The 13,831-nt window shown below is 47.0% G+C and overlaps 1 protein-coding gene across 3 annotated transcripts in view; it reads right to left on the minus strand.

Annotated features, from left to right (window-relative positions):
- Positions 1-238: 238 nt before the first annotated feature.
- The window catches only part of LTF (lactotransferrin), a 29,503-nt gene continuing 15,910 nt past the window's right edge, over positions 239-13,831 (minus strand). The window contains exons 9-17 of one of the 3 annotated variants that reach the window (XM_077992311.1): positions 13,077-13,225; positions 11,512-11,602; positions 10,635-10,688; positions 9,480-9,635; positions 7,642-7,783; positions 5,675-5,742; positions 3,565-3,749; positions 2,211-2,400; positions 239-468 (exon numbers count right to left, since the gene is read on the minus strand). In XM_077992311.1, the coding sequence (XP_077848437.1) occupies positions 434-468; positions 2,211-2,400; positions 3,565-3,749; positions 5,675-5,742; positions 7,642-7,783; positions 9,480-9,635; positions 10,635-10,688; positions 11,512-11,602; positions 13,077-13,225 (1,070 nt within the window). In that variant the 3' untranslated portion in view covers positions 239-433. Of the gene's footprint in view, positions 502-2,169; positions 2,401-3,564; positions 3,750-5,674; positions 5,743-7,641; positions 7,784-9,479; positions 9,636-10,634; positions 10,689-11,511; positions 11,603-13,070; positions 13,226-13,831 lie in introns of all 3 variants that reach the window. The other 2 variants (XM_015131139.3, XM_077992312.1) reach the window with 2 other exon arrangements.

Genomic DNA, 13,831 nt, shown 5'->3' on the forward strand with positions numbered 1-13,831 from the left:
ACTCCCAGGCACACACATGCACGTGCACTGAGACAGCTATGTGAATAACCAACCAGATCCCCTTGGGAAAACCAGTGCTTGGCTTGGCCTTAAATTCCAGACCCTTGGGCATCATACCCAAGACTGCAAGAAAGAGGAGGGGCTGGACCTGAAAAACTTGGAAGGGAAGGTCCAACTGTACAGGTATTTTGTCAGGCATGTGATTTCAGTGTAAAATTCTAGAAAAGATGAGTGACACTTTATAAGGAGAGAATATCAACAATATTTCTCATTTTATTTCTTGCTAAGACGACAGCAGGGAATTGTGAGCAGATGGATGGGCAATCCCCACCTTCAGCCAGGGAGGCCAAGGCCCCAGCACACCCGGGGAGAAGGGCTGGAGGCAGTGAATGGCTGAGGCTTCCTTGGGGAGGCTGGGCCATCTTCTTGGGTTTTACTTCTGGAGGAATGCACAGGCTTCCAGGAGGGCTGTGGGACACAATAGAGCAAGAGATTCAGAAACTGATTTCTTCTTTTTTTAAAATCAATAAACCAGTTATTTAAACCCATAAATCAAAGAGGATACTAAGAGTTTTCTCTGCCCTTCTTCCATCACTGTGAGTCAGTGCTTGCCACACTCATATTCCCGTTCCCCTACTCCTAGTGACTACGGTGTTCAAGGGAGCCAGAGTCTAGCCCTCACCAGCCACGGTGTTTCCCTGCTCTGGCCTGAGAGACACAACCGCCCTGCAATTGTCTCTAATTGAATTGACTGTCACATTCTCAAGTTCACAAGACATTGGTGGTCCTCTAGCTTCTCCTGGAATGTGAACCTGTTTGCAATCATGCAATCATGCTCATCTGCAGATTCACTCATTCATTCACAGATCCTTACTGAGCACCTACTCTGCTGTGCTAAGTGCTGGGGACTCAGCATGAATAGACAGGCCTGCCCTCAAGAAGCACGTGGTCTATGCAGTCCTGAACTGGCTGCTCACAAGAAGAGCCCTGTAGCCATATTTCTCAGAGGGTGGTCATGACCTGCATCACAGTGACCTGAGTTGTTGGTCAATACAGAAAAGGGTTTCTCAACCTTGGCACTATTGACATTTGGGGCCTGATAATAACTCTTTGTTGCAGGGGGCTGGCTGTGCTTTGTTTAGTAGCATCCCTGGCCTCTATAATATATTTGGTACCAGCAGCACCCTCTACGTTGTAAGAATCAAAAGTGCTTCTCAGCATTGCCAAATGTTCCCTCGGGAAAAATTGTCTCTCATTGAAAACCACCAATAAAGACATTCCTGGCCCTGCTCCCATGCCTGGACCAACAGCATCCCCAATGCCTCTGACTCTGGGTGAGGGACCAGGAATAGGAATCTGGATGATTGCAGTGCACAGGCAGCTGTGCACACTGAAATCCCACAATTATAACCGGGAGCCTTACAATACTCCGCAATGTCTTCTAAATATTTTAAGGGATTAAATTAGTATCAGTATATTTCCCTGGTTAAGATATGTTTTCCTACACTTGAATTTTTTTGAGATTTTGTTTTCTCAATAGTTGGCATCTGTGGTAACTGTCTAGATCAGGTTTTGTTTTTTTTTTTTTTTTTTTTTTGAGGCAGGGTCTCTCGGTGTCACCTAGGCTGTAGTGCAGTGGTACAATTATAGCTCATTGCAGCTTCAACCTTCTGGGCTCAAGCAATCCTCCTATTTCAGCCTCTCAAGTAGCTGGGACTACAGGTGCTTGACACCACACCAGGCTAATTTTTAAAATTGTTTTTGTAGAGACAAAGTCTCCCTGTGTTGGCCAGGCTGGTCTCAAACTCCTGGGCTCAAACCATCCTCCCACCTCTGTCCCACCTCTGCTTCCCAAGATGCTGGGATGACAGGTGTGAGCCATCACACCTGGCCAGTTTTGTCACTTCTCAATGCATGTGTATACATACACTTTTCACTTTACTGAATAAAATGGATTATCATTTTCCAAAGACTTCATGACAGAGCAGTCACTATCAGTACTATAAACTTTATAAAAATATATTACATACTGCTCTATTTTATTCTCTAATTCTTTTATCAATGAGATTAGAATTTCCTGAATTATAAAGAGATATTATCTTTCCTTAACATTTTTACACCTGTGTTAGTTCCTAGAATGCTGTTTGGCCCTCAGACCTTGACCTTCACCAGTGGTGGTTTCTCGGGGATGCTAACTAGGGTCTACTTACGGGAGCTTGAGCACTTTTTCAGATTAGTAATGGCTGTGACATACTGTGGTCCCAAATATTTTTCATATGTTGTTTTGCCATGGAGTCTGGCCAGACACTCAGTGTTGTCATTGAACAGAAGGTTTTTGGTTTTAGACTGGAATAAGCAAAATGTGCCCGGGCAGTCAGATCCATTTTTCCCAAATTTAGCCTGCAACAAAAGGGCAGACAGTGAGTAGCTAAGGAAAAGAGGAATTCATGGGTTAAAGGAGGCAAAGGGGTATTTCTCCTACCCAAGAACAGCCCTGAGAAAACCATGGGTCAGAAAGAGCTGAGTTCCGGAGTCATTCCACCTCCTTAATGGAGTCCCCCACCCCACACTCCTGCTGGCAGGCCCGCCCTGGGCAGCATCCAGGCCTCACACCACTTCTGGTCCTACCTCCTACTATCTGCCATCTTTCCTTCCTTCTTAACCTGCGACCTTTTCCCATACGACTTCTTATGGGTGACAAGGTGACAGCAGAGGGGTTTTGAGATCTGCCCTCACAAGTCAATTGCTTAGGACATTCTAATATGCAGCTCTTTTAGAGAGGCAGGCTGCTAGGAAAACCCAGGCTCGGCCACTAACCAGCTCAGTGTGCAGGCCGGTCACCCTGCCTCCCTCACACAGTTCCTGCTCTGTCCCAGGCTCCCATGTGGGGAGACTGAGACCCAAACCCCTCAGTCATGGCAGCTCTCTCACCAGCACCAGTGTGTATGCACAGTAAGGGCTCCATAAAGGCCGGTTATGGTGGCCAGTCTTATTATTCCTGGGTTGTTTTCTTTAAAAGCACACATAGAGACATGATGTTATATGATACAAATAGAAGTTCTAATAAAATCCCAGATTTTAAGAAATTTGGGGATTTTCTTCAAATCACTTTTAGGTAGCCCTGAATCTATAGGGCACATTTTGGGTTTGCTGTTTTAGGGGCCTGGCCTAGAGCATTGTTCAGACGGCCCAGGTTCAGGAAACACCACCTGAGTAAAGCACTATACCAAGGAGTGTGGGAGGAAGGCTCAGCAGTTCCCTCATTTGCCAGAAGAACAACAGGAAGGCAAAAGACAGTCTCTGAGCCAGGCAGTGAGGGCAACAAGGCCAGGGCACAGAGACTTAGCCGAAATCGAGCGAGTCCCAGAAAGCCCAGTCAAAAGCCTCTGTTGTTCTTGTTGACACTCCGGGCAACCCCACGGCATGAAGCCAATACTGTCACCATGAGCTTCAAGCAGAGGGACTAGAGAGGCTCGAGTGGGCTGGTGCACCTAGCTCTGTGATCTCCCCACCTAACAAGAGCCCACACAGCTAAGAAAGCACTAGAAGCCCTGTGGTCCATACCTGTTGGTCGAACAGCACCTGTTTCAGGCGTTCCACCTTTTCTGTCCGAGACACCACGGCATGATTCGGGGCCATGGCGAGATGGCAGCTCCTAGCCTCAGTCACAGGCTTCCGCGTGCCATCGAGGCACAGCAGCTCAAAGTCGTTCAGCTTCAAATCCTTAGCCCATGCGTCAGTGTTCTTTCCTGGGGAGAAAAAGAAGGTGGCATCATCCACGGCTCCCCTGCTCAGCCACCAAGTCTCTTCTGGATGGGTGTGGCCACCCCACTGACCTCTCAAATGCACACACTGGGGTTGTGGTGATGTGAGGAAGAGAAAATGAGCTTTGTCCTACACAAGCTGTACAAACTTCAAATATACCAAATATGAGTGCTGTGTCCATGCAATGGAATGTTATTCAGCAATAAAAGGGAGTGAAGTTCTGGTACATGCTGCAACATGCATGAACCTTGAAGACGATGCTAAGTGAAAGAAGCCAGTCACAAAAGACCACGTAACAGGCTGGGCACAGTGGCTCATGCCTGTAATCCCAGCCCTTTGGAGGCCAAGCTGGGAGAATCACTTGAAGCTAGCAGTTCATGACCAGCCTGGGCAACACAGCAAGACCTCATCTCAAAAAAACCCCACCATATATTATATTACTCCATGTATATGAAATGTCCAGAATAGGCCAACCTATGGAGACAGAAAGTGGATTGATGGTCCGCAGTGCTGAAGAAGGATGGGGCAATGACTGATAATATGCGCAGGGGTTTCTTTATGGGATGATGCAAGCGTTCTAGAGTTGGACTGTGTTGATGGCTGCACAACTCTGTGAATGTGCCGGAGATCACTGTATTGTACACTTCGCATGGGTGGATACTTTTAGTATATGAATTCTACCTCAATAAAGCTGTTACGAGTTCTTATTTTTTTAAAGAAGAAAACCCTCCACCTATGCCATATTTTTCAGTGAGTTCCAGAAAAAGAATAGATGGTTTACATTCAAGGAGAAATTGGTTTCTCTTCCCTTTCATATTCAAATGCTATTAGTGTAACCACAGAAAGGAAAGGAACTTTTGTAGGTTTATCAAATATATATAGTCAATTCTAACAAAATACAGTTGTAAAGTACCAGAGAAAGTTAAAATTAAATTTGACCTCAATCTGATCCCTGGAGATTACTTTAGTGAATGGCTTGTAAATTCTAAATGTAATTGTATGCATGTCTATTTTGTGCAGATACAGGCTCATTGTTCAGGCTCCTGCTTGTCTCTCTGCCCTCTCCCTTTAAGAAAGCACTTTATTCATTCTCTTGAATTCCTCTATTTGATACTGAAATACTTTCAAATTTACATGCCTGGTTTTAATCTTCATCCCAAGAGACACTAGAAGGGGCAAAAGCAGAAGGGAGAAGTGACTGTGACTGCAGTGATTGCTGAAGGAGGGAGGCCGAAAGTGGAGGCAGTTCTTTCTCAGGGAACAAAATAGCAAGTCACCTGCTGAGACTAGGGGGTGGGAATGCTGAAGTGGGGCTAAGGAGACAGATATAGATTGGAAGGTAGCAAATGGCTGAGGACCAGAACAGTGATTGTTCAAACATTGACTGGAAGATTATCTTCCGTCATCTGCGACCACCTGTAATTTTGTTCCCACTAACTCCCAAGGAGTCTCCAGACCAAGGCTCACATAGGGATGAATGAAGGCCTCTACTTCCTTTTTCATAAAGGGAGCCTTCATTTGCATGTGTTCACCCAGTTTTGCAGCATCATCCACAGTTTCCAACAGGCATGCATGATCTCATGCATGAGGGCAGACGGTGTGTTTCTGTGGTTGACTAGACGAAGCTAGGGAGACATTTGCTACTGAGCATGGCTAGTATCTGTGTGTGTGTGAGTGTATGTGCGTGTGTGTGTGTGTGAGAGAGTGTGTGTATGAATTTGGTTTCAAAATCCATATGACACCTACAGATGTTATCATGTTGTCTATTGAGATAAAGAATTTTGGAGTTCTTTTAATCAAAAATCTGGAAAATGTTATAAAACCTTCCCAAAGGCAAACCTGAACGCTAAGATGTGTTGTGATGCCAAAGACTCTGCTCTGAAGGAGAAAAGGAAACACCTTCACCTACCATCAGTGTTCTGCAAGACAGTGACATCTTTCACAAACGCAACGTCTCCAGCATTCTCAGCCAGGCACCTAAAATGTTCCAGAAAATATGCACATAATTACAGAAGAGAAACTAGTAGGGCTTTCATAAATATTTGTAATATGCATTCCAAAAACTGAAATACAGAAGTACACATCCAAAAGACAACTATTTCTAGGAATTTACTGTTTACAATGGCAGATTGAACACAGGTGTACCTGTCCTCCTTTTAAAACCCTACATAAAAGACATTACAAAACCAAGAAAGCTAAAGATATACAATCCAGGAAACAGGCAATCTAACATGAAGACAAAGTGAAGCACCAGAATAATGGTCAACAGGACCCCCAGGACCACAGAAGTGCAGGTGGCCTGAAGAGCAACCAATCCAAACTGCAGCAGGAAGATGGACACATTCCGGAGCAGCAGTTCCAAGTAAATGATGAAACTGCGATAGCACCCACTGTGTGTGTGTGTATGTGTGTGTGTGTGTGTGCACGCGCGTGTGCATGTGTGTGTATGTGCATATTGTTAGAAGATTTACATTACTGGCAGAGAGTTTTGGGATGAAGTAGTGTTGTTGTTTTTTTCAAGTGCAGAAAATTAAGCAGATGAGAAAAGACACCTATGAACTCCAGAGTAAACAAAAGTTTGTACAATAAGGGAAATATAACATGAGAATAACGCTTACACAGTCATAAGTACTGAATATGACATTAGCATGTTGGGTGCTGAAGAGCTGAAGTTTGTGGTTGTGGGGTGGAAGAGGTGCCGGGGGCAGTGTGAGAGGCTGGATCTTCTTCTATAGTACAGAGTCAGCAGAAAGTTAAAAATTAAGAACCAGCATTATAAGGATCATAGAAATAAAGGGGTAAGACACTGGTTTCAGCGTTTAATTATTTTGCTATAAATTTCCCCAATCTAGATTCTAGATAGAATTTAAACAGAAGACAAGGAATTTTCTTCCAGTATAAACAGGAATATTAAAATGTGGGTGTTTCCAGTGAACTAATACCTTGCTGCAGGTCTGAAAAAAAAAGAGGAGCACAGGATTCTTTTGGGCTCTTATGAGACGTGTGTTCAGCATTTCTGAGTAGAATCACATTTCCATTTGCAAATCCTTAGTCCCTTAAAGATATTTTTATACATTCACAAAAGTTTTTTTTGCTTTGGGTTTTTTATGAGCCACTCAGAGTACAGCAAAAGCCACTTTTATGTCATTTCATCACTGGAACAAGGCAGTTGAATTTATATTAAAAAGTTCAGAGACACCCTCAGACACGTGACGCCATCTGGTGGTGAAATGTACTCTCGGCAAGTGGAGGAAAAGCAACCCGGGAAGATCCTCTCTGCGTCCTTCACACCGGTAAATTGTGCCACTGAGAAGCAACACCCGGATGAATGGCGCTGTGAAACGTGGGGTGTGGTTACAAATCACAAAGTGGTTATAATTTGTGAATTCTGAAAACTTGTTTTTTGGCTTATTTTTCACTTCGTTACTGGAGAATAACACTGCAATTCTGCTATCTCTTTGCCATTTCCAAGGCCAAAGTCAGAGAAAAGGGGAAACCTACGACATAATGGTGACCTAGGTGAGAAGAGAGGGGGTGGCGATAAGAAAGAGAATTCTCCCCCACAAATGGAACTGTAGAAAGCACTTAGGACACCACACTCTACCTTGGATTTTCAGGACGAGGCTATTGAGGCTACTGCTGTTGATCTTGGCTCAAAGCCACAGGGAGAAGCACTGTGGAGCTGAGGTGAGAAAGCCCTGGTGCCAGCCTCCACTCTCCGGGGCGGTGGGTGTGGTGGGGACAGCTCTCACTGGGGCCACCCATGAGCCCCCACTCAGCTGTGACAGGTCACATCTGGCCCCTTAGAACTGCAATGCCGACATGCTGAGGGATGAGATGAGGCCCCATCCTGATGGAGCTCAGTCACAGACTCACCGGAAAGCCCCAGTGTAGCCGTAGTATCTCTCATTGTTGTTGGGCACGCACTTATCCTCACCCTGCTCATTGCCAATACACAGAGCACAGAGATTAGATCTCGGGTCAGCCCCAGGGGCACAGCTTTGACTGAAGTATTCATCTGGAGAGAAGGAACGCAGGGAGTCAGCTCTTCCAACCTGAGTCCACACAAGCAGCCTTTACCTAACAGCTGATGCAGGTTGGTTTCCATCCATTAGACTCCCCAAGACAGCAGTCTGGATAGAACACACTCACCATCACAAAGCGACATGTTGTCACCAACATAGGACCCAGCAGAAAAGCTTCATTCAGACTGTAGGCACTGATGGACTCCCAACTAAGTCTGGGGATGACAGCTGTGGCTGCCTGGAGGGTCCCATCATCACAGCCTCTTGCTGGGGACTCAGCTCATGACCATGGTGGCCGTGTGCATCAGAGCCTGTGAGTTGCCTAGTCCAGGACCTGATTTTGTTTTCATCAGTAATGGAAACCCTGCTTTGTATCTGGGTGCCTGGCCCTTTGGTATAAAGACTAGACTTATCAGACTCCCTGGGGCTCTTATGGGTATATGGGTAGCTACTGGCCAGTGAAATGTCAGCAGGAGAGTTGGGTGCCAGCTTCTTAGAAACATCCTTGAAAGACAATTGGTACATGCCTTTTGCCCTCTCTTCTCTTTTTTCATCCTGCACATGGAATGCAGAAGCAGGGACTGGATTTACAGATGCAATGTAGGCCGTGAGGTAACCTTGAGCACAGAAGCCATACAAATGGCAGAGTAGCCCGATGATGAAAGCCCAGGTTCCAGACACCACATTGTCTTAATACCGGCCCTAGGCAAACCACCTCTGGACTACATGACACAGAAATTAACTTCTGTCTTGTTTAAGCCTCTCCTATTTCAGGAGTTTTCTGTTCCTTGCAGCTGAACCTGATCTGAATTCACTCATTGTATGATTTAACCCAAGAAAGAATAAACAAAGGTGACAAGAAAGCTCTGCCCCACTGAGCAAATGTCACCCATTATCAGACTCCCACAACCCGTGCTGCTGGAAGAACCACACTATGTGTCAACCTCGGGAAAAGTTGGGGGTTCCCACCCCATCCTGGCAGTTTCCCTACAGCTCAGAGGCTACCGTGGAGCTGGTGAGGAGCAGAGCCATGTGAAAGCCTGCCCCAGCCAGGATCAAAGCCCATGCAGTGGAGCCCCTGCTCTAGGAGACGCCCATACAAGAGGGGAGTCTCATTGAGGATGTGCTACACACCATGCCACAGGGCCTGCAGCAGGCAAGGCATGGCTTATGCTGACTAAGATGAGTGCGGGGTGTGGTGGGGAGAGAAAACTCCAGAAGCAGGTGGAGCCGGACTCTTGAGGTCTTATTCAGGCTCCTTTGCTGTGTAGAGTAAGCAGTCAGTTTTGCTTAGTAACAGGAGTCACCTTTCATGAGGCAGGCAGACACCCTTCCCCAAGCTAAGAAGCCAGAGTTTAAGAGGAATTTAGGTCTGGAGCTCCAAGAGCTAAAAAGCATTTGTACATCTTGGAACTTGCATTTATATTCTTAGGGTGCAGCGAAATAGGCAGATATTCCGATCTTTAATCTTGGGGTAGGGTGAGTGGGGCATGGGAAGTGCTGTGCAGGGAAACCCCGAGTGCACCCACACCTCCAGGGGGCAGCCACAGGGGGAATTTCCTTATGTCAGAAGAGGCCTGCAGGCCACTATCAGCCTGCAAATCCCTCCCCTCCCTTTGCTAAGGTTCCACAGCACAATGTGCCTACCCCCCAGGGTGGCCCACCCACCGCGTCTCTGGGACTCCTTACCAAATTTGCAGGAGCCCGTCTGGTTGAAGAGCAGGCCTATGGGGATGTTCCAGCCTGCAGTCCTGTCCACAGCGGTGTGGCAGGACTTCTTGCCTTTCAGAGAGTTCCACGTAAGGCCAGCGTCTGAATTCCTAACCACCGCCACGGCAAGATATCCTGGCATAACAGATGACAGAAAAACAAGCCTTAACCTCCAGGAGGCCCGGCATATGGATTCCAGCGGAGCTGTCTGCAGCCCAGGCCAAAACAGGCCACGAAGCATCACCAGGCAATGATTCCCACAAAGAACTGGACTTTTCAGGTAGACCGAGAAAGCATAAGCTGCTGCCTTACGTTAAGGCGAGATTGATTTGAGCTATGAAATAAAACAGTAAGAAAAGCTGATTCTTTTAGTGATTACAGGGGACTGTCTTCAACCAGCCACACAATGTCCCTGAGTTACAAACCAGCAACGCGTCTCTCGGTGGTAGCTTCTAAAGCAACAAACACTATAAACAACAAGAGTGACCCCAACAGTACATAAATCACCAACCACAGTGTGCATCAGGCAAGAGCACCCACATCCAGCCGAGCAACTGCTGTGTGGGTGCAGGGGCGCATTTCTCCAGGGACCGGCCTGAGGTGAGTCTGAACCAGTCCTGTACCGGTTGAACTCAACATGGTTGCCATTGTCCTCCTGAGAGAATGCATCTGACAGACACCCACCAAGGGCAAGTCTCTTCTGAAACTGAGCAAGCACCAGCTCTAGTGGGCAGGGGGAGTAGTGCAGAGAGCACTGGATCTGACACGAGGGACCCTGGGTCAAGACCAGGATCTACCACAGTATTACCTGTGGCTGTGAGTGAGATCCTGGGCACTTGGGGTCTGTCGGTGCCACTGTTTCCTCATCCCCATGAGGGGGGAGGTAGCACTCCCTAGTCCATGACCAGGACACAATGAGGGACTATATGGATGTTCTTTGCCAAGTGTGAAGGTCAATATAAACATTCATTGAAACTACTCCTCTGTGAATTATTTGCACCCTTAAAATTATGGCTCCTAGAAGCCCTACAGCTTCTAGGGCTGCAATTCTTTCTATTTTTTACAGTTCCCACCACTTCCTCTTCCAGCAACAAAACTTATCCTTGACCCTGAAAGTGGCTAATGCCAACTCACCTTCCACAGGCCTATCCACACAGTTAGGATCAGGGCCACTGCTTTGTTGGGGTTCTGAAAGAATAAAGACAAGCAAGACATCATTATCCATTCAGATGTAGTGAGAAGCCACAAACTTTTAAATCTCAATGATGCAGAATCAAGTCCAAAGAGACCGTCCCAGCAGTTCCATGCAGGAGAAATGCGTCTATATATTCACCAAAAGACATGGCACAGAGATGCACAGTAGCACTATTCACAACAGCCACCAACTGGAAACTACTCAAATGCCCATTCACACTCAAATGACTGAATAATCACAGTAGACTCACACAGTGACGAGACTGAACAGTCTGCAACTACACGCTTAGGTGGATGAAATGCATAAAGATGAGCAAGAGAAACCAGACAAAAAAAACACACACACACATGCTGTGCAACTCCTTTAACGTGAAGTTTAAAACATAGACCAACTTAGACCTGCACCCTCAGAAGTCAGGAGAGAGGCTTCCCTTCTAGGAGTAAGGGGGCGGGGGACAGGAGGACACAGGGGGCTTCTGAAACTTGCGCATGTTTGATCTGGGCCCGAGTGCACGGACTGTATAGTGTGTGAAGTGTAATGAGTTGTACATTTATGTGCACTTCTCTGTTTGTATGTTATCATTCACTAAGATCTTCTGAAAATTAAGAAGATAAAACCAATCTGTCCCTTGTTAGTTCTGAACACAATAGGCCTTTGTGGATGACACGGCCCCTTTCCCTTCTTCTTTCCCGGATTCTCCCTTTTGAATGTATCTGTCCATGATAACGTTTCACCTGCATTCATCGAATGGGATTACTCATTGCCCCACTCCCATGACCCAGAGGGAATACACCAGAGAATGCTAACTCCACTTACTGTAGTTCTCTGCCAGGACAGGCACCAAACCACATTTGCCTGCAGTGTACACATATCCTCCATCCAAACTCATGGCATCAGCTTCTCCTTTCTGCAAAGACAGAGCAGATCTCCAGCACCACAGGGAGGCTGCATCTCATCCTGCCTGTCTGTACAGCTCTCTGAGAGAATGGTTTTCTGTCAGGTGACCAGTGAAACAGCAGAAAGAGATGGATTGTTCGAACTGAGCACCCAGAGGGAACACCATGTGCACCTCTAATTCTCTCGCAGCCCTGCCTGCTTTCTGGGCTATCAATTCAACTGGAAAGACCAGGCACAGCTTGCACTAATCCTCTGTCCTCTGAGCAAAACCTTTTCTGTGCCCCCTGGCACTTTGGGGACACCCTCCTGGAGCAGTCTCACTCACTGAGGACACTGATGGGAACAGCTGGCTTCATCTAATCTGAACTCATTGCACTCCAAGCGCTACACAGAAGTTGTCCAACACATAAGCTGAAGCCATCATATTGGCCCACCACCAGAATGAACAAGTCCAGACTGCAACACAGGGTCATGGACTCATTAGGAGTATGAAATGACCTCTTTGGCCCAGTAATATTTTTTACAACTATATTAAAAATAAAGATGTGGACAAAGATCTCTACTCAAGAATGCTCACCACAGGGTTATTGATAATAGCAAAGTAAGGGACAAAGAGGAATGGGAGCATGACTAAACTGAGCCGTATTCACATAAAAGATACCCTGGAAGCATGTTTAAAAAATGTTTTCGTCTGAGTGCTATGACTCACACCTGTAATCCCAGCACGTTGAGGGGCCGAAGCAGGAAGATTGCTTGAGCCCAGGAGTTCAAGACAACACAAGCCTGGGCAACAAAGCGAGACTCTGTTGCTGCAAAAATAATGATAATAATAATAATAATGCAGGCATGGTGGCGTATGCCTGTAGCTCCAGCTACTTGGGAGGCTGAGATGGGAGGATCACTTGAGCCCAAGAGTTCCAGGCTGCAGTGAACTGTGGTAGTACCACTGCCCTCCAGCCTGGGTGACAGATCAAGAATCTTTCTCTTTAAAAAAAAGAAAAATTAATGTTTTCTAAGAGTAAACATTCATGTGGAAGAATGTCCATTATATGCTGTTTAGTGAAAAGGGCTTAAAAACGACATCACTGAAACACTTCATTATTGTTGCATGCATATCTGTAGACACACAGAGAAATACTGGAATGGAGAATTAGCCAGACTTTAACCATGTCTGTCCCTCTGTGTGAGATCACAGGTGGTTTGGGGGGTTTGTTGTTGTTTTTACATCATACCTTTCCATATTTTCCAAATTCCTTACAATAATCCTGAGTTGTTCTTGTAATCAGAGGAGTGGGAAACCCACAGTAAACTGCTTTTTGAACCTAAAACGGTGCATGTCCCTGAGCACACCCTCCAGGTGTCCCTGCCTCATTCGGGCCCATGTGACCTCTTTGACTGCTGACTTCACTTTAAGCAGATGCTCAGGCCCTGGGTCTTCCACAGGGCCAGCCGCCCACCCCTGGGACGGAGACCCCTACCAGCACCAGGGCGATGCAGTCGTCCGCAGTGGAGGCCAAGGAGCAGTTCACATTGCCTTCGCTCAGGGCACTCCACTGGTCACACTTTTCCAGCTCCTGCTGGCCCACTGCACACCACACGACTCGCGCACGCCGGGCAGCCACCTCCTCCTCACCTGCCAGAGGGAAGACCGCAGGTTGGCCGGGCAACCTGAACCTTGCCAGGTTGTCCAACCTCCCCAGAGCCAGGGTCCTGCCCAGACCCTCCCTGGGACAGGAGCTACAGTAGATGTGGGGACGTGTGGACCCATGCCCTCTCCTCCTCCACTTCTCAGTTCCAAGCGCCTTCTTCAGGCCCACAGAGCTCCCTGTGTTTCCTGTTTCTGTTCCTTTGGAGAAGTTCCCTGGATTCTAATCTATCCATTAATCTTTAGTGTCAGGAGGTGCCTATTGTGTCTGTCTCTAAGGATAAAAGCTCCATGACCCAGAAACCAGTGAAAGCGCCAAGAGATGGCCTAGGGGACCTTGAGCCCAGCCCTGACTTCCCCTAATACCTGCAATCACCACCAATAACTACAGTGCAGCCTCTGGGTTCCCCCAGACTCCCACTCCCAGCCCCCTATCAGAGGAGGAGCCATAGCTGAGTTCCCCCACCATGGTGTCCCCAACTAAGTTCAAGGCCTGGGCCTGGGAAGTGGGGGTGTTCCTCCAGGCCTCCGGATTCATCCAGAAGGGGTCCTGGCTCTCTTGGTTCATGTTCATGTTTCTCACTTAATAGGAGG

Source organism: Macaca mulatta, chromosome 2 (genome assembly GCF_049350105.2).
Source record: "Macaca mulatta isolate MMU2019108-1 chromosome 2, T2T-MMU8v2.0, whole genome shotgun sequence".
Taxonomy (NCBI): domain Eukaryota; kingdom Metazoa; phylum Chordata; class Mammalia; order Primates; family Cercopithecidae; genus Macaca; species Macaca mulatta.